The following is a 20,164-nucleotide window of genomic DNA, read 5'->3' as shown; positions in this document are numbered from 1 at the left end:
TGGATTACACTTTTCGTTGTGTTGATTTTGTAGATGACGAAAACATTTATAGTGACAACCTGAAATATCGGACCATTTCTACACCATAACTCTTGTCTATACTTGATTTTATATGGAAAATTCAAAATATTTCTAGCGACAACTTCAATCCATAGTTTAACATGGGAAATCCGAAGTCCTATACTTGGTTCGAGATCATCATGTACACCAATTACTTACCTATAATGAAGGAGTTTCAACCCAAATCTTGCCTCTTTCTAACTCATAAATATTCGGACCAAACAAGAAAAACCTCATAAATACGACCAATAGATTAGGTGTCTCGCACGTGCGTGTTGATGAGTTCATTTTCATGCTTGATCAAGAGTTCAAGTCCTACAAATCATTTCAATACCTTTCAACAAAGAAAAAGAAAAGTAGAAAACAAACAAATCATTTCAATAACCATCAAGCATGCGAGTTAAGCCAGACAGAATTCCAAAATAGCCTAGCATTCATGTTAAAACTACGAAAACTGCCATTATCACGAGCTTTGTCACTATCCAGGTTAAATCAATCAAATAATGCCTCCGGTTCACGAAAAGAGAATCCCTGATTACGCTACAAAAACATTAGCGGCTAAACGCGTCAATCATCTCGACCCACCTCCAATCCCCGCCCGCCACGTGTTCTTAACACGGTTTCTTTCATTCCGTGCCCCCCCCTGAGTCACTCGGAGTCAGAGAGCTCTCACTTCGCAGCCTTTGGACTCATATCGCACCCATGACGTGGCATCTCTAATTCAACGAAACAAGAGTTGTACTGTGATTCAAAATATTGAAATTTTAGAGCCGAAAGTCAATAAATCGTTAATTATTTATGGCGTATTATTGAAATAACAGTTTCGGTCTTTGAAATTTCAATACTGTAGAGTACTGTAAAACTTTCTGATTAACAGAGTAGTTAATTGATTAACAAAGTTGTTAATTAACTTTTGGAGTGGGGTCGATATTTGTGCCTCGTAGCTCTTGTATATTTTGGTTTTAGACAAAAAGCTTTTTGCGATTCTTCTGAATATACGCGTTGTTGATGTTATGCACAGACAAAATTCTGGAATGTTTATTTGACTGCCCCCATATGGTGGATTATAGATTGATTACAGCTAAGCTAGATTGATTCACTTTCCTTGTAACTTGTAATCTTTTATTTATTGCATGGATTTCATATGTGATTCTCTATTGAAAATAATCACATATGACAGATTTTTATGAAGCAGAACTTTATGAATCCAGCTATCTGATGCAGCATATTTACTTTAAATAACGTTCGGATGTTAGACTAAGTCTTAACTAGGTAACATATCAAATTCCAATCAATGCCACAGATTAATAAACAGTTAAATACATATCTCATTCAATAAAATTGGAAAAATCGAATATTCATTAACGTATTTGCACATCAATAGTAAACCATCTCCTAATAATAATAAACGACCTAAAAGATCAGACCGAACAAAAAATTATGCTATCGATACATAATGTACCGTAAACGACAGCCGGGTAAACTTTGGAAGATTTTGATCATGCAAAACTTGTTCACTACGGATTTGTTTTGAAGTTGTACATACTTTGCAGGTAGGCCAAGCACAAAGCACAAAGCCCAAACCCATTTTGTAATCCTCACCCACTTCCACACCAATATAAATACCAGCTGAAAACCCACAAATCCACCAACATTCTCAACCTTCCTTTCAAAATAAGTTAATAAAAAAAAAAAAACAACAAACAAACCAAACCAAACCAAAAAAAAAAAAAAAAAAATATGCAGCAGCACAGAGAACTCAGCCTCGTGACTCTTCTCTCTCTGTTCTCTATCTTCTTCTCTCTCAATGTAAGCCATCTAAATTTCTCTACCCAGATAATAATGTTTTCTGCGTGTTATTTCTATTATTATGGTGCCAATCGTGTTTCTGGATAAGTATTACTATTATCCCTGACCCATCCGCCATTGCCATGCCCAATGCAGGTAGCTACGGCCAGCGCCGGTGCGAAATCCGTGGATGAAAACCCATTTTCGCCCAAGGCCTATCTGACCCGTTACTGGAACAAGGAGGTCCGAAACGACGCCGTTGGACCCTCGTTTCTGCTCTCCAAAGCCTCGCCATTGACTGCGGTGCAGTCCGCTAGTTTCACAAAGCTTGCTTCCCAGAATGCCCTCCAGACCAAGCTACCGGAGTTCTGCTCCGCCGCCAAGCTCCTCTGCTTCCCCGATTTGGGGCAGAGTCTGGAGAAGCACGAAAGAGACGTGAGTTTTACCGGCTACTCAGAACGGAATTTCACAAACTACGGCACGGATCGGCTCGCCGGAGCCGACAGCTTCAAGAACTACTCTCTCGACCAGAACTTGCCTATAGACTCATTCCGCCGCTACAGCCGCGACTCGGTGAACCACAAGGACAAGTTCAACAACTACGCCGCCGACGGCAACGTCATCGACGAGAGCTTCAACAGCTACGCCGCCGGGGCCACCTCCGGGGCCGGCGATTTCAAGAGATACGCCGACTCCACCAACGTCCCCAACCTCCGATTCACCTCCTACTCCGACGACTCCAACGGCCGGGCACAGACCTTCACCGGCTACAGCGAGAAAGCCAACGCCGGCCAGCAGAGTTTCACCGGCTACTCCAAAAACGGCAATGGGGCCCCGAACGCGTTCACGGGCTACGGAACCAGCTCCAATGTGGCCGGGTCGGACTTCACCGGGTACAGCCAATCCGGAAACGCACCAAACGACACGTTCACAAACTACGGCAACGACGAGAACAATCCTACCGAGAGGTTCAGGAGCTACGGCGACGGCGGCAATGGCGGGTCGGAGAAGTTCTCGAACTACAGAGACCAGGCCAATGTGGGTTTGAGCTCGTTCCAGTCGTACGCCAAGAACTCCAACTCCGAGAAGGTCAATTTCGTCAATTACGGGCAGAGTTTCAACAACGGGTCGGATTCTTTCACCGGGTACGGTAAAGGCTCCAAGGGCGGATCGACCGGGTTCAAGATCTACGGCGTCAACAACACTTTCAAGGATTACAAGGACAAAAAGACGACGAAGTTCACGGAATACTCGGCGGGTGAAAAGTCCAGTTTAGCCTCGAAAATGGCCGCCAGTGGCAGTTTGGTGAAAAGGTGGGTGGAGCCGGGCAAATTCTTCAGGGAGTCTATGATCAAAAAAGGAACTGTGATGCCATTTCCCGACATTAAAGATAAAATGCCCGAAAGGTCTTTTTTGCCCCGGACCATCTCCTCCAAATTACCTTTTGCCACCGCCAAAGTCTCCGAGCTGAAGAGGATTTTCCACGCCGAGGACAACTCCACCATGGAGAAGATCATTACCGACGCCCTGCAGGAATGCGAGAGGGCCCCCAGCAAAGGCGAGACGAAACGGTGCGTCGGCTCGGCCGAGGACATGATCGATTTCGCGACGTCCGTCCTCGGCCGAAACGTCGTCGTTCGCACCACGGAAAACGTCAATGGTTCGAAGGGCGACGTGGTGGTCGGGGCGGTTAAAGGAATCAACGGCGGGAAAGTCACGCAGTCCGTGTCTTGCCACCAGAGCTTGTTCCCTTACCTACTCTATTACTGCCACTCGGTTCCGAAAGTCCGGGTTTACGAAGCGGATCTACTGGACCCGACTACGAAGGCCAAGATCAACCGCGGCGTTGCCATCTGTCACTTGGACACGTCTGCTTGGAGCCCCACTCATGGATCCTTTGCGGCTCTGGGCTCGGGTCCGGGTCGGATCGAGGTCTGCCACTGGATCTTCCAGAATGACTTGACTTGGACCATTGCTGACTGAAGAGTGTGAGAGTCTTAGCATGTTTCGGTAAGTAATTTGGGGTCGAGCCACATGTTAAGAAGTGTTAGCAAGTGGCTCGAGTTCGAGTTAGATTATTTATAGCTGTATTATCAAGTAATAATTTTCTCTTTTTTCTTTTACATTTCGGAACATGTCTTAATTATTATATGTTATCTTTGGGTAAATGCTTATTGAGAATGAAGCCAATGGGTTTGATTAAGCTATTACTAGTTTTCTGCTCACATGCTCTCTGCATGTATAAAATTTTTATAATTATTATTATATTGAGAAAAAAATAGAAGTTATTTGAAAAAAAAATGGGAAGTTATCTGAAATTATGGGTGGTTATTGCAGATATAGGTAGTTAACTATCTGAAAATTATTTATTTTATTTTTTACATAATTTTTAATTTTGCCATTTATCATACTACCCCTCAATTATTAAAAATTATCTAAAATTAATATAAGGTCTAAGGATTTTTTTTGTCTTTTCACATTGACTTTGGCTAACAAAGTCTCTTCTCTTAATAATAGTATAGATTAGCGTTATTAATTTATAAGTTGCTAATGTGAATTATCAGTGTTTGTCCAAATTTCATTCGTATACGGCTAAATTCCTGCCTGAAAAAACAAAAGGGAACAAGCATGCGTACAATATATTGAATATCAGAAACAAAAGGTTGAGAAAAATTCGAAAATGAAGTATGGAGGAGTATATATATATGTACGTATTATATACGTAAATACAGGATGAGGTGGTCCAGCGGGCCACACACGGTTTCTTCTTGCTGGAAAATGTGTGGGAGTGAGAAAGGAGATGATCCATGAGGGACAGCTGTAGTTGGAGCTCACTGCTCTTCTTTCTTTTGTTTATTGGAAGGGAGTCCACAATTCCAGACAGTACTACACCAATTGAAGCCAAACAGTTTCACACAATCTATGGCCAAATTTTTGGCTTAATTTATAGTAGCACCCATGTAGAGTTTTTTGGATCTAAGCAAATGGATCGCAGGTGATAAAGAATGTGAGATCTTTTATAACAGATTCTAGCAGAATGTTCTACGAATTGTCTCAGAGATACCAATTGATCAATCAAGTATGTAGAAAAGTTAGGAGTGTGAGTTGTCAGTGAACTGTGACATATTGGTTAACATCCGCCGTGCAAATCATCAATTTAAACCTCACAAATACTATAGAATAAATAAAGTAAAACTAGACGCAAGTGTGAGTTTGTTCATTTTTCCCGTAGTAAAAAAATATGTAAAGCTCATGCCTATTGAAACTAGCATTGGAAATATGCTTGAAATCCAAGCAAAGGAACCGGCCTTAAGAGATTGATATGGGCAAAATTATGGTAACAACTTGGGAACGTGCATTCCAAACACAACCTGTGGGCTGAGTGTGAATGTACGTGATTGTATGCATCTGTTTTTTAAAGGTTCTTTTTGAACTTTTGGTAGAAGATGATTTCAAATATTGTTTTATACATTGTCCGATTTATTAATTCAAATCTTCAGAACTATATATAATGAAGATATTATACTACGTATGCAATAATAAAGAATCGAGAAAAGTGAAAGTTTTTCCACCCTGAGGTGGTATCTGAACCAAACGAAGGCATAGCTAAATACTAATATTAATAGTATTGCGATGACCCATTTCGTATATTTAAACGATCTAATCATATGTCCCACTTGAAATCAGGTTTGAATGCTGAAACCATAATGTCGACCTTGATGCGCAACAGCTATCAAAGAAAACAAAAGTGTGGCGGATCCATTGATCTAGTTTTAAATCGATACAAAGACTAACGAACTACAAAATCTATAATAGTCCGAAGTATGATACAAGATTTTAAAATATATATACATTATAAAGCGTGTACAAGTAGTCAATTTAGTCATTAAATTATCTACAAACATCAAAAATTTAATCACAGCTATGCAGTCGCTTGCTCGGTTTGCTATACATAAAAACGATTTACATTATTCTTATGAGAAGAGATGAGCTTGGCTGGATTTCATTGATTGCATTGAGCATGATCTTCGTACGACAATGATGCTAGATAGCCCCAGTAGTCCATTTTGTGAACTGGGAATTTTCTTTCATGGCATTATTGCTAGGTCGAGGACATTTTCTTTTAATGCTATGCAGTACCCCTCCTTCAAGGACATATCTTGGATTCACTATGAGGGAGACATTTTTTTTATGAGGACTATTAATGCATGAAATGTACTATCATTTCAAATTTCAACTCACCTACTAAAGGTACTATTTCTCATTCATTCAAATACCCATAGTCAGTTTCAACCAACCCATGTACCATGTTCACCAGTTTCACCTAGATTTTGCTATGGTTTTATTCACAGTACCTGAGGTAACTAGCTGCATATGCACAATGCATGGCTCTAGAGCCCTAGATTTTAATTCTGGGCATGGGCGAACGTACACTTTTCCATGCCTAGCTGATTGTACTCGGCACCATACCAGATCTCTAGGTCCATCGTTTATGTTATGGCTGAAATATAAGGAAGTAAGTGATACACCTAAAATAGACGCTCAATTTAACCCTGCAATGATGTAGTCGTCAGTAGTAAAGGATAAATAAGGATCGTTCAAGCCGAGGATTGAGGGTACACAAGTAATTACATAAAGAATCAAAGTATGAATATAAGTATGTATGAAAATAATGAAAGAATGTATGAACAGTAAATTATAAAAAGGGGAGTTTTGGGTTTAGTAAAGCAGAAAATTAAAGTAAAACATAAAAACAATGCGGGATTTACAATGATATGAATGAAGATGTTAGAGATTCGGAAATCCACCACCAAAACATGCTCAAGACAAATTTATTATCCTAGTTTCAATTACCAAGTCATGAAAACGTTTCAATCAAGAACAAACCGTGAACGCACTGCATAAGTTCTTATTACTTCCCTAGATTACTTAAGCAAGATGAACGCACCATTACTAAGCCTTTAGAATAAACAATCAAGGTATAGAACGCTATCCTATTAACAATTTATTCTAAGCATTAAGCATATGTGGAAGTTTAATCGAAACAAGTATGCAAAACTAGTGTGGAACGCCTACCTAGCATGCAATCCTTTTTATTTGGTTTCACCTATTGTCCTATAGGTTTTACTACCATTGAAACAAGCATTATTAACCGTTTAGGAGATTAAAATACTTATCTCTAGCCCCACTCACATTATCATAATATTTTATGTGCGCATTCATAAAACATAAACATGCAAGAGTTATCTGTAAACCAAAACCAAATAAACAATTTCACAACAAAGCAATCACAAAACTAGGAATCAAAATATTGTCAAAAACATATCTTAGGGCTTCAAACCTCGCCCCTAACAAAAGTAATTTAGTTATACATAAAAATAGAGAAAAAGAAACAGATGGCAGGCGGAGGAAAAAGAAAGAGAGATAGAAGAGAAGGTGAAGGGTGAATGAGAGGTGTTGCAGAGGCTCTTTATATAGGAGATACACAACCCTAGTTTCCTTATTCAACTCTGCTTGTAATTTGCTTGAGGTTTCCTTCGATTGATGCACAATTTAATTACTTTCAAGCCAATAAAATAATTCCATGTCATCAAGATTGAGTCATCATCTCCAATTCGTATCCAAGTATGTTTGGGGAACCCTTTGGACGTCATAGACTCTAGAATCTTCATGTTAATATAAATTCCGGTCAAAAACTAGATTCACGCACAGTTTGACATTCCTATAGTAAATCGGCCATAACTTATTCTAGAAAAATAATATCGACAAACCGTAAAAAGCTGTGGAAACTAGACATCCGAGGCTTTTCAACAATATAAAGATCATTATCTGATTCGTTCTGAGCTGTCTCAGTGCTCTGTCAAAATTGACTGATCTGCATAGGCAGATTTCCCGATTTCGCCTTTCATGCATCTTTTCTCCTTTACTCCACAAGAATCCTAAAACAATAAAACAAACATAAATACTTTCTATTAAAAGAAATAGCGTGACAAAATGCAAAGATATATTAATATAAATATCGCACATTATACTCTTATCAATAAGATATATAGTACGCTAATTTTACAAGCTTTACAAGTAAAAAACTAATTAAAAACGCAGAGTTTTTGAACTGCCAAAACTGCAAATTGCTATGGCTTTAATATCCCAACTAACCATGTATATAGTTATTTCATAGTCAAGAGCTTTGAAATGGGGTTCAAATAATTGGTGTGGTGAACTAAACTAGCTTTGTCAAGGCACTCTGTTTGATGGAGCCAAAACAGGGGCTGTACAGATATTGGTGAGCTAAGCTTTAATAGACGACGATCAAATATAGTTGAGATTCAACTACTTTGGTATACAGATATGGGCTACTGAGATTGAGACCAAGACAAGTCAAAGCTAAGACCATCACTTCCATTAAAGTCGGTAGCTATGGATCGGAACTAACTGTTTATGAAGGTGGTATGTATATTTAGGGTTGCTCGGCATTTGCTTTTGCAGCATATCATAAGCATTGCTCAATTGAAGATATGGTGAAGATTGAAAGCAGCGCACTTTATATTACTCTGTTTCATTTGTTGTGGTCGGTACACTAGAATTAAACCCCCGACAGAGCAATGACATGGTTGAACGGACAACCTGCCAAGTTCAAGGTAAAAGACAAGAATACCATTTAATGGGGTGAAGAATTGTGAAGGGCAACTAGGGTTAGGGTAAAACCTATGCTCTCTGCTCGATCTGGTCTTTGAAAATAATGTATATGATGGAGTCATAGCAGATTGAAGAACTCAGAGGATTAAATGCAACTACACTACCGCATAACTATTGTTGTCCTTGATATTGTGACGATGTCTGAGTGATGTAGCAAGTAACTCCAAAAATACATCTGGTTTTGAAAATTTTCTGATCTTTTTACATGCACCCTCGATCATAGTCGCATGTGCATGTGTCTCAGTAAAAAGAGATGACCTAAGCGATCCTAAATTTGTATGCTTCGATGAACACAGATCCTATGCTCCAAGTCATACACCGTGTATGCTTTGATTTACTAGAAACCAAGAGATGCATTTGCCTAGTTTAGTAGTGCGTTGTTTCTTATACAGTTTTTTTTTTTTTTTTTGAAAATGAGGAGCCCATGCAGTTTGTGAATTTCATAATATCATAGCCATCTACATTATCCAATGATCAATACAAGGTCACATCACCGAAATATATTTTTTCCCGTTATCTCCGTCATCGCTATTTGTCTACTCCGTTTAGTTTATTTTCTTCTCAGGACTCCCCAAAAATCCATAATAAAAAATGAAACCCGCCTCCACTCTTCGAGAATAAAATTCGACGTTGAGTTTTGGGATTCCGGATGGAATTTCAAAATTAATTGAAAATGGGAGGGAAATGGTGAGAGAGAAGTTGAGGATGATGATCTGTGAAGATGACGGTTTGAAAATTGAAATTTCAGAAATTCGGGGAGTGTGGTTTTCTGGGTCTCCTTGTTTTTGTTCTTCTGCGTTCATTCTCTGCTTCTTTCTTCCTTTTCTCTGGTTTCATTTTCATTTTCTGCAATAGATTTTCTCTGTTATTGACCCGAATCTACCATCAATTTTCTTCCCCCTCTAATTTTCGTGTTCCTTTTACTAAAAATTATTCAGATTGGTAAAAAAAAAAATGTGTGAGAAGTGATTTTTAAGTGATGGAAAATTGTTCTGAAAACACTTGAATAGAATATATGCATTTCTGCCGACAACTCTTAGATCTCATATGAATCTTCGAACCAAAACCGAAACTGGTCTGGGATCTTATCATTCTTCCTTTGCCGTGTGCATTTATAACGTCAGGTGTATCCTAAATTAATTAGAAACTCAACCAAAATATTGGGTGAAGAATCCTCAGATGCCAACAATAGGCAAAGGGGAATCACGTACTGTTCTTGTGAAAGTCTCAAAAGAACTTGTTACTTGAATACGGAGATGAACTGAAATAGAGAAAAGAGTCGTAACGGCAGCAGTTGCCGTCAACTTTGTAGTATACAAATGCAGGATAATGTGGCGAGCTCCTAAGCCATTGGATTTTGTTGATGGCAGAAATTTTATGAAATTCTCAAAACTGCAGAGAACTCACTTTAGAGGATCTCAATCCTTCTTATACAGTTTAATTGGGATATTTTTAAAAAAAAACACTTTGCCATCATGATCTTGTCAAATGCGTGGGATGTGAAATACGAAGCTCTTTCATAACTTACAAATAAGTCGATTAGAATTGATTGTTCATACTCGCGCCTTATCCGCCTTGATTCTCTCTCCTTACACAAACTATCTTAAGCATGGTGGTACCCTTATCCAACCAGAACCGCAGAGACATGAATGAGAATAGAAAGTTTAATCAAAAGCTGAAACAGTTGCTATGCTCTCATTAGTTATCGACTTAATATGTCTACATTTCAATGTCATCTCTGATCTCTATGTCCCTTAAAGATTTTACTTCTCTTTGATCATATCAATAGCCTTAATATATGCTATTAAAGGGCATAGCTGTCGTTATGCTAATCATTCATCGCCACTACGCACCAGTCCCTTATCCCATCAAGTTCAAATTGGAAACAAAACGTGGCCCAGAACTGCACCATGTATAGAAAGGAAGATGGCCCTCCGTTTGTTGACTTGTTCAGTGCTTTGCGCTCAATGATTTTAGCCATGTCATTACTTAAAGAGTTCTTTAATGCTTAAACCTGTTTATATAAATAACTTTTAGAACGGCTAGACTTGGACCGATACATTTAGACCACGTTTGGCGGAAAGTAAGCATTTGTTTCTTTCTTGCGTTTGAGATGCAAGCGGAAAGCAAATCATTTCTTGAAGGAAGAGAAAATAAGGGAGAAAGTGGTTCCTTTCAAACCCTAAAGGAATTACTATTTCCTTACATTTATTACTCACAACATATTATTTTATTACATTATTTATAAACTTTTTAATAATTTTCCTGATACCTTTCCTTACTTTACCAAACATCGGAATGGAAAGTTGTTGGGAAATTTCATTTTCATTCCCATGGGAAAGACAAAGGAATTACTTTCCTTTCCGTGAATCAAACGAGGCCTTAGCAGAACCCTATCTGGTGTTACATATTGCATGTAAAAAGTTAAGGTTCTTCAATTGAGAAATTTTTGTGTCCTACCGTAGAACCATGTCAGATTGCCACATGGTCTACCAACACAATAGGATAACGCCACATGGATTTTTTGACACCTCATATCATAGCAAATTTACCCTACATCTTACTGCAGTAAAACTACACAACGTGAAACAAAAAAAAAAAAAATCTTAAACGGGACGTTAACTATTGCCATTAACTGATGCAAACACTACCAAAACAAAAAAACTGAAAAGTATATTCATCCTCGGCTGTCATCATTCTAAACTCGAATTTGGGTGATTTGCTAACCCTGTGATTTTCCCTTTCAGTTTTATCAATTCTCTTTTGGGTAGATTATGTGCTTAGATGGGTGATTGTTCTTGAGCGTTAGTTTTACATCCATACTTCCAACCCCGATCCTTATAAACACAGAGAGAATGGGAGAACCAAATTCACAGATATAGAAAGAGAAACTAAATTCGCAGGGATCGAGCAATCGAGCCCACCATGACAAAGGTGAGTGTCATTCGATTGAACGATTTCGATTAGTTCCGTAATAGAATCTGAGACTAATTAAACTTGTATAGATCTCCCTTCTTGAGTATTTCATTTATGGGATTTGATTTTGACACCCAAGTGTTGGGTATGCTATAGAGTTGTAGTCAAATGGAAGCACACCAATAGCAACACCCAATTGCCTCAGGTACCATCTTCTCTTTAGCAAATGCGATTTTTAGCTTTTCATATAAATCTGTGATTTGATTTTTCAATTCATGAAATTGAAATTAATGGTAAATTGCATCTCATTTCGGTTTGGGTATTGAAATTTGCTGTTTGTACATGCTCTGGATTTATAGGAAGTAAGTGAAAAGATAGATTAAATAACTAAAGCTTAGTTATATATGGAAGGGTGAGATAGGTAAGATTACTCAAGAGTCTTCAGCAATGGAGCCGTCAAAGCTAGGAGTCGACACTTGAGAAATTTATGTTTATAAGAATTTTGATAATGATCACCATTCATATACATGCAGTCTCGGAACTTTTAGTTTGCAATTAATATAGTGGAGAGTTTACCTCAACATTGTTTTACTGAGTTAAGTTCATATCCATTCAAGCATTTGGTCACTGATTAAATATGTTCAATGTTTCGAGTCAAGAGTAGTATAGTATGTTGTTTAAAGAAAAGCCAGTGTACCAAAATCAAAACGTGTGCAGCTAAATATCACTGAATTCTACTGCTCTACCAAAGCAAAGAAACTGGAGAAAGAAGCTTAGCTATATTTATTTTCTGTAATTAAATATTAGGCCTACGTTAGTGTGGGGTTTTTTTATCAATTTGAGTGAGCAAAACAAAATTTATGGTGTTCTTTTTGAATTTTGTAAAGCTCTCTCTTTGATTTTGTGTTGATTATCTAGCTTCCTTTCTAGGACTGATCTAAAGTACAAGTTCCAACTAACATCTGATGCATACCATTTTTATTAAATGGCCGATTGCCTACTTTGAAAATTGCTAATGCAAGTGCAATGTGATATTCACCCTAACAATGTAATAGATTAGTTGGTGTTATGCATCAAACACTAGTTATACCATAATACAAAATGTTTGGTGTTGTTTTTGAATTTTGTGTAGCATGTGTTGCCCCCCAAAAAAAAAGGTATGAAATCCATGTTCATTTTAGTTCTTATTCACCTGTATCTATAAAGGTATGAGTTCATTATTTGTTCACTTGTTATGAAAATATTGATTGCTTACATAGGAGAGGTACTAATCCTAATGCTCTTGTATCAATGTTGGCTTAGATGCTTAACCGTATCCAAACCTGTTTTGCAGGTTTTAGCCTTGCAGACCTAAAATTGCAGAAGCAACAAGGGAAAAGGATGCTCAATTGGCTCAAGGCCGTGCACAATACGGGTCAAAACGAATTTATGATGCAATTTGTAATCGGATAGATAATGATATCGAGCTTGCTCTTCGTGACTCAATTTATGGTTGATTGCCTAAAATATACAGAAGTTAGGGATTGATCAATGTGTTCTGTTCACATATTTTGCTTGTATTGAGCAAGACTACCACATATTTTATAGTGTACAGTGTACGTATTATTTTTCAAGGAAATTAATGGAACAGATTAGCAATATACAATCATCAGAGACAGAGAGACTTATCTAAAAAAAAAAAAAAAAAAAAAAAAAAAAAAAAAGTGGGAGACCATGGATCAGACGTCAAACAAAAGGATGGAAGTAGGATTCTACTAAGCATAACTAAGCTCACTTCAACTAAGCATTTAGTATATAAAACAAATGCCAGAATCCCAAACAAACACATTTTATAAACTTCATTAATATAACATAACAATCCAAATCCTGATCATTATTGAAAACCGTATTTAGCAACATCTAAGCCAATCTACTACTACTATTGGTTGTTTTTTCTCCACTGGTAGCATATCAAGTCTTCTCCCATAAAGTATCATAGCATATCCATATCACCAAATTCATAGAACATCTGCAAAAATTTCATATTTGAAAATTATTGCACTCTCGAGTACACTTAAAAGAAAAGAAGAAGAAAAAAAAGAAACCTGTCAATACATGAACTATGGCAGCAACTTGCAACAACATAAGCAACAAATTAAAGCAACAAACTAGTAAGAATGCCACAATAATAGATAGAAAAAAAAAAAAAAACAAAAGAAGACAAGCAAAGCAAAAAACTATGGCAACAACTAGCAACAACAAAAGATAACACTTAAAAGATGTAGGATTAGGAGTAGGATGCTTTATAGACTGGTTGTAGACTTGCAGTATATGACACTATTTCGAGTGTATAAAGTTTAACAAGCAGGTCCTTTTCATGCAAACCTGATTGTTTATGGGGCATCTTATATTCATTGAAAACATATAGATCATGATAATGGGGCAACTCATACTAGTCAATAACAATTCAGAAAGGAAAAAAAAAAAAAAACAAGTACAATATGGAAGAGAAAACGGATGCAAGTACATGAATTTGTACTATTAAGGTAGCAAACTGGGAAGAAGGCCAAAATAATAGATAGAACAAATATACAAAAGAAGACAAGCAAAGCAAGAAACTATGGCTACAACTTGCAACAACAAAAGCAACAGATTAAACACCTTTGTCAATGTAACGTATGTTTCCTTGTATAGAAAGAGAATCTTTCAAACTCAAGATACACTACTTGACTCGGCGGTTTATCGTATTTTTGTCATTATGCCAAAATTTGACAAACCGCCGAGTCAAGTAGTGTATTTTGAGTTTGAAAGATTCTCTTTCTATACAAGGAAACATACGTTACATTGACAAAAGATGTCATCTTGAGCCGAAAGTTCCAGTAAACTTTCTAAGAAGAAAATGTTTATAGCTACAGGAAACTAGGCAGTTACACACGCAAAGATCAAACAACCACTTAAGTAGTAGGAGAAACTTTGGCTGGCAAATTGGCAATGCCTGTGTTAGAAACAAAGAACATAAATATTGGAAATCAAGGCAAGGTGCTTGTAGCAGGCCTTATAGCCCCAGTTACCAAGTTCAGTTCCCTCAACTCAGCCGACTTAAACCGTATTGGGCCTCGAAATCTATTGATTTTTTTAAACCTCTAAGGCCCAGCCCACAAAAAAGTCCTTAGTCCGGCAAATCGATTCATTTTGCTCAGCAGGGACTGAACTGGAGCTTCGGAAAAACCATGGCGGCTAATTGTGCGAGAAGAACCCTACAATTTTCTTCAGCTTCCGCCAGAACCCTATTCAACTCTTCACAGTTCGCCTCCAAAGGTTTAAATCTCAGTGAACTCGCTGGCGCCAAAACCACATCTACTCCTCGATTCGCTACTCACAAGCTCAAGTTCTCAAGGTTGGATTGTTTTTTCGTTTTTAATTTTTTTTCACGTATGTTGCTATTTTGATTGTTTACTTGTAAATTTCTTGAGTATAATATTGAAAATGAACGCTTTTACTTTTTTTGGCTTGCTTAGAAAATCTGAAAATAGTGATAGGAATCTGTATATTAAGCTTATTAAGTTGATCTAGGTTTCATTATAATTGGACATTTTGAAAGCTCAGTTCATTATGATATCATTTAAAGCATATTTTGGAAGATAGTTAGCTTGTGATTTTCGAGTATTTTTGGTTCGATCAACTATTTTGATGAACTTGTTGTGGACAATGAACATTGTGTGTTGTCATTATTTTTGAACAAGTTTAATGTTGCAAATTTTAGGCTTCCTGTGGAGTTGGCCGCCGCACAGTCATTGATCCCTCTGCATAGTGCTACTGCTTCTGCCTTGTTCACTTCGCTCCTGTCTTTGCACAATACCAGCTGGGGGTGCCTATCAGAAGGTATCGTCAGAGTTTACATTCATTTTCATACAGTAGCTTGTTTGGTGGCGTATGATTTTAATTCGTATTGCGTTTTATTCTGTCAAGAATCCAGAGCATTCCATGTTCTATAGTATGGAGTAATGAGATTTTGTATGAAAACATGTAAAGGTGCTAAATGGTTGTTTACCATGCTAAGGATGGTAACTTGGTAAGGTTTTCTAATGCCGAAGACATAGTACATAATTAGTTCTTGTTACCTGTTTTAAATTGAGTGAAGTGAGGGTATATATTACAAACTTGGTTTTCTTATGACCTGTTTCAAAAGGAGTTTAGTTGGACCTGTGTATCATCATTATACTACACCTAGTTTTTAAGGGTCACATTCTGCTTGCAAATTGTAGATGTTTCATGCTTTTTTCTACAATTGCCCGACTGGGGTGTGCTTTAGCATCTTGGGGGGTATCTTTTCTTTCTGAATCAGATATTATGATAATGCAGTTAAGAGTTAGAATTCCCAGCTTGACTTGTTCATTGTACCGGGAGATAAGTATGACATAATTTTTCATCTCTGTTGCTTGTTTAGCCACAAGACTATTTACCATTCTGAATCCACTAAGTAGCTAACTTAAGTAACAGCAACTCGATTCTTATTTCATATAGGAGGGTTGATATACATAATGGTAGGATTCTCTTTTTAAAGACAGCTTGCATCTCAGCAAGATATATATGAACTAATGATGAGATGCACTTAATTTACTACTTAGATGAGACTTGCCCCACCAAGCATCTCCAGTGGGCCTTAGAGTTGGTTAGACATCTCTAGGAGTTGAATAAATATTGTTCTGGTGCATTAGGTTTACATGAATGCTTGATGTTGAACTTGCTGCACCAAAAGAAGTTGCTAGTAATCCACTGTTAATAGTCGTCTTAGATTTCCAGGTGAAAGTGAGAGAAGTGAGTGATATATCTGGAGGTTGTTATTATAATCTATCCATGTATCGTTCGAATGAAATGCCAATAGGCAGCATTTCTCTGTCATGGAAGCTCTTGCAAATATTAATTCTTCTGGTGGTTAACAAAATATGCAAGCTTCCTTGGTAAACTCAGCCCCTGTGAATAATGGGTTTGCAGTTTGTTATGATAAGTAATGATGATCTTTGATCATTTTAGATAGCCATGTCCAATTATCCCATATCATTGTGACTTGTGAGATCATGGCTCTACGTACTCTATTTTTCCTTCAACTTTTCACTTTGTACATTCTGTTTATGTGCAGGTTTTGCAACCCCTTTATAGCAGGGCATATGAACAGCTGTTTCTAGGTACAAGCTAGATCATGGGTAGCAGATTTTGTTTCTTGGCATGTCTCTGATTGCCTTCAACTTCCGTGTAACTTAAGAAAGATAGATGATTGTTTCAATATTTCTCAAGCTTTTGGTCTGTACTGATCATGACCTGACATTTTTGCCCGTCCATCGTCCACAATTAAAAAAAAAAAAAAAGAGTCCGGGACTACGATGAGATCGCTGGAATTAGCTTAGTGTTGTTTCGAAGCAATTGGTTGAGCAAAACCTTTGTTTTATTCAACAGTTATCATCTGCTGCATCCAACTCCAATTGTCAATTTGCTTGGTTTCGTTTGGAACTGCATGATGCCTGTATTAAGTAAGATAAACAATGCGCCATCATTTAAATTGTTTATCTACTTTCGGTGGACTGTATTTGTATTTCATAAACTAGTGTAACGATTCACCTTACCAGTGTAAAGCCTAAAACTTGTTCCCTGACTCAACTTACAGTTTTGGTCACATTGAAGCTTAACATGGAACATTAGAAAAAATTGAGACTCATGCAAAGTTTCGATCTTGGGATATTTTTTCGAACACTTGTCATCATAATACTTAAAATGTGAGATGCGAAGCTCTTTCATAACTTATCGGTATTAATAAATCGACTATAATTGATTGTTTAAACTCGGACCTTATCCGCCTTGTTCAAAAATCAAAACTATTAAAACCTTATAGCCCACTTATCTCAAGAAGCCCATCTTATAGCCCACTCACCAAATTCAGTTCTCTTAACTCTGAGGCCCAGCCCACAAAAGAATCCATTGTCTGGGAAATCGATTTCATTTTGCTCCGAGAGGGGACTGAAGTTGAGCTTAGCTTGGGGAAAACATGGCGGCTAATTGCGCGAGGCGAACCCTACAATTTTCTTCAGCTTCCGCGAAAGCCCTTTTCAACGCATCGTCGTCTTCACCGTTCGCCTCCAAAGCTTTTAAGCTCAGTGAACTCGCTGGCGCCAAAACCACATCTACTTCCCGCTTTTTCGCTACTCAGAAGCTCAAGTTCTCAAGGTTGTTTTTTCGTTTTTTCATGTACCTTGCTGTTTGATTTGTCAATTTCTTGGAAGAATTGAAAACGAACGCTTTTACCTTGTTTGGCTGCTTGGAAAATCTGGAAACAGTGATATAGAAATTTGATTTTGGTGTTTAGCGTTGGTTATGTGAAAATTATTAAGTGTAAGTAGCTCAAAATTGTTGAAAATCTGCTTATTGAGTTGTTCTTCTTGCGCTGGATTCCAAAGCTTGGTGTTTAGGTTTCGTTGTAATTGCACATTTTGAGAAGTCAGTTCATTACGATATCATTTATAGTGTTGGAAGAGCTAGCTTGTGAATTTTCGAGTATTTTTTGGTTGGATCAATCTGTTTTGTTCATTTTATGAACTTGTAATGAACATTGTGTATTATCATTCTTTTGAAATAGTTTAATGTTGCAACTTTTAGGCTTCCTGTGGAGTTGGCCGCTGCACAGTCATTGATCCCGCTGCACAGTGCTACTGCTTCTGCCTTGTTCACTTCGCTCCTGTCTTTGCACAATACCAGCTGGGGCTGCCTATCAGAAGGTATCGGTCAGAATTTACTTTGTTATCATAGAGTGGCTTGTTTGGTGGCCTATGATTTTAGTTCGCACTACATTTTATCATGTCAAGAATCCAGAGCATGCCATGTTCTATGGTACGGAGTAATTAGATTGTGTATGAAAACATGTAAAGGATGCTTTTGCTTTATAACCAAGATAAATGATTGTTTACCGTGCTATGGATGGTTACTTTGTAAGGTTTTCTAATGCTGAAGACAGAATGCACAATTAGATCTTGTTACCTGTTTTCAATTGAGTGGGGAGGATATATATTACACACTTGGTTTTCTTATTACCTGTTTTGAAAGGAGTTTAGTTGGATTGTGCTACACCTAGTTTTCAAGGGTCGCATTGTGCTTGCAAATTGTACATGTTTCACGCTTTTTCTACAATGGCCTGACTGGGATGTGCTTTAGCAACTTGGGGTTATCTTTTCTTTCCGAATCAGATATTACAATAATGCAGTTAAGAGTTAGAATCCTCTGCTTGAGTGCTTGACTTGTTCATTGTGCTGGGAGATAAGTATGACAAAAATTGTCATCTCTGTTGTTTGTTTTGCCATAAGACTATTGGCCATTCTGAATCCACCAAGTAGCTAAAACTCGATTCTTATTTCATATAGGAGGGTTGATATACATAATGGGTAGGTTTATCTTGCATCTCAGCCATCCATATATGAACTAATGATGAGATGCACTTAATTTACTACTTAGATAAGACTTGCACCACCAAGCATCTCCCATGGGCCTTAAAGTTGGTTAGACTTCTCTAGGAGTTGAAAAAATATTGCTTTGGTGCGTTAGGTTGACATGAATGCTTGATGTTGAAATTGCTGCACCAAAAGAAGTTGCTAATAATGCACTGTTAATAGTCTTTTTAGATTTCCAGGTGAAGGTGAGGGGAAGTGGGTGATATATCTGGAGGTTGTTATTATAATCTATCCATGTATAATTTGAATGAAATGCCAAAAGGCAGCATTTCTCCGTCATGGAAGCTCTTGCAAATTTTAATTCTTGCGGTGGTTAACAAGATATGCAAGCTTCCTTTGTAACTCAGGTCCTCTTAATAATGGGTTTGTTATGATAAGCAGTGATGATCTTTGATCATTTTATATAACCATGTCCAATCATACCATAACATTGTGAGATCATGACTCTACATGATTTATTTTTCCATGACTCTACTTGATTTATTTTTCCTTCAACTTTTCACCTTGTACATTGTGTTTATGTGCAGGTTTTGCAACCCCTCTATAGCAGGGCTAACAAGCAGCTGTTTCTAGGTACAAGCTAGATCATGAATAGCAGATTTTGTTTATTTGCATGTCTCTGATTGCTTCAACTTCAGTGTAACGTAAGAAAGATAGATGATTGTTTCAATATTTCTCAAGCTTTCGGTCTGTATTGGTCATGACCTGACATTTTTGCCTGTCCCTCATCAACAATTATAAAACAAGAGTCCCGGAATACCGTGAGATCTTTGAAATTTACTTAATGTTGTTTTGAAGGAATTGGTCGAGCAAAACCTTTCTTCTACAGTCATCATCTTCTCCCCCAAGTCCAACTGTCAATTTGCTCAAACTTTTACCTTTTGTTTCGTTTTGAACTAATACCGTCGTGCAAGATAACTGATGCAGCATCATTTGTTACATTGAGTTTATCTTCTTTCGGTGGACTGTGTTGGTATTTCATAAACCAGTGTAACGGTTCACTTACCAGTGTTAAGACTAAAAGGTGGTCTCTGGTTCAATTGGCTTATAGTTTTGGCCATAAACAGAAGCTTAAAAGATGGAACATTAGAATGACTCTCGAGTTGTCAAATTGTTGCACTTGCAAAGTTTTCGGCCTGCCCTGGGATAAGATGGACTAGGCTCGGCCCTATGCTACACACCGAATGAGCTCCAAAGTTTATATGTAATATTGTTACCTCACTGTAATTACC

At 37.6% G+C, this 20,164-nt stretch overlaps 3 protein-coding genes and 1 long non-coding RNA gene across 4 annotated transcripts; all 4 read left to right on the top strand.

Moving 5' to 3' along the window:
• The first annotated feature begins 1,708 nt into the window (after nt 1-1,708).
• On the top strand, nt 1,709-4,055 carry LOC112199966 (polygalacturonase 1 beta-like protein 3). Its single transcript, XM_024340962.1, has 2 exons — nt 1,709-1,869; nt 2,005-4,055. Exons 1-2 carry the CDS (start codon nt 1,801-1,803, stop codon nt 3,829-3,831), a joined length of 1,896 nt encoding a protein of 631 aa, XP_024196730.1. The 5' UTR covers nt 1,709-1,800; the 3' UTR covers nt 3,832-4,055.
• A 7,181-nt stretch (nt 4,056-11,236) lies between these two features.
• Nucleotides 11,237-13,022, top strand: LOC121052529. Its single transcript, XR_005809348.1, has 3 exons — nt 11,237-11,478; nt 11,617-11,665; nt 12,794-13,022. It is a non-coding gene; the product is annotated as an uncharacterized LOC121052529 (long non-coding RNA).
• A 1,601-nt stretch (nt 13,023-14,623) lies between these two features.
• On the top strand, nt 14,624-17,094 carry LOC112200159 (protein NUCLEAR FUSION DEFECTIVE 6, mitochondrial). Its single transcript, XM_024341178.2, has 3 exons — nt 14,624-14,836; nt 15,203-15,321; nt 16,580-17,094. Exons 1-3 carry the CDS (start codon nt 14,670-14,672, stop codon nt 16,597-16,599), a joined length of 306 nt encoding a protein of 101 aa, XP_024196946.1. The 5' UTR covers nt 14,624-14,669; the 3' UTR covers nt 16,600-17,094.
• A 329-nt stretch (nt 17,095-17,423) lies between these two features.
• LOC112200025 (protein NUCLEAR FUSION DEFECTIVE 6, mitochondrial) lies at nt 17,424-19,733 on the top strand. Its single transcript, XM_024341020.2, has 3 exons — nt 17,424-17,658; nt 18,088-18,206; nt 19,460-19,733. The coding sequence occupies exons 1-3, from the start codon at nt 17,480-17,482 to the stop codon at nt 19,477-19,479; spliced, it is 318 nt and encodes a 105-aa protein (XP_024196788.1). The 5' UTR covers nt 17,424-17,479; the 3' UTR covers nt 19,480-19,733.
• Nucleotides 19,734-20,164: the final 431 nt, after the last annotated feature.

This window comes from Rosa chinensis, chromosome 4 (assembly GCF_002994745.2).
Source record: "Rosa chinensis cultivar Old Blush chromosome 4, RchiOBHm-V2, whole genome shotgun sequence".
Taxonomy (NCBI): domain Eukaryota; kingdom Viridiplantae; phylum Streptophyta; class Magnoliopsida; order Rosales; family Rosaceae; genus Rosa; species Rosa chinensis.
Note: the sequence above shows the minus strand (reverse complement) of the source record. Positions and strands in the feature narration are given on the sequence as shown.

Bases quoted from the DNA above. Each gene is read 5' to 3' on its own strand.
- LOC112199966 (XM_024340962.1), top strand. From the start codon at position 1,801: ATGCAGCAGCACAGAGAACTCAGCCTCGTGACTCTTCTCTCTCTGTTC. The intron at 1,870-2,004 runs GTAAGCCATCTA...TGCCCAATGCAG, and splicing joins CTATCTTCTTCTCTCTCAAT to GTAGCTACGGCCAGCGCCGG.
- LOC112200159 (XM_024341178.2), top strand. From the start codon at position 14,670: ATGGCGGCTAATTGTGCGAGAAGAACCCTACAATTTTCTTCAGCTTCC. The intron at 14,837-15,202 runs GTTGGATTGTTT...TGCAAATTTTAG, and splicing joins CACAAGCTCAAGTTCTCAAG to GCTTCCTGTGGAGTTGGCCG. The intron at 15,322-16,579 runs GTATCGTCAGAG...GTTTATGTGCAG, and splicing joins CTGGGGGTGCCTATCAGAAG to GTTTTGCAACCCCTTTATAG.
- LOC112200025 (XM_024341020.2), top strand. From the start codon at position 17,480: ATGGCGGCTAATTGCGCGAGGCGAACCCTACAATTTTCTTCAGCTTCC. The intron at 17,659-18,087 runs GTTGTTTTTTCG...TGCAACTTTTAG, and splicing joins CAGAAGCTCAAGTTCTCAAG to GCTTCCTGTGGAGTTGGCCG. The intron at 18,207-19,459 runs GTATCGGTCAGA...GTTTATGTGCAG, and splicing joins CTGGGGCTGCCTATCAGAAG to GTTTTGCAACCCCTCTATAG.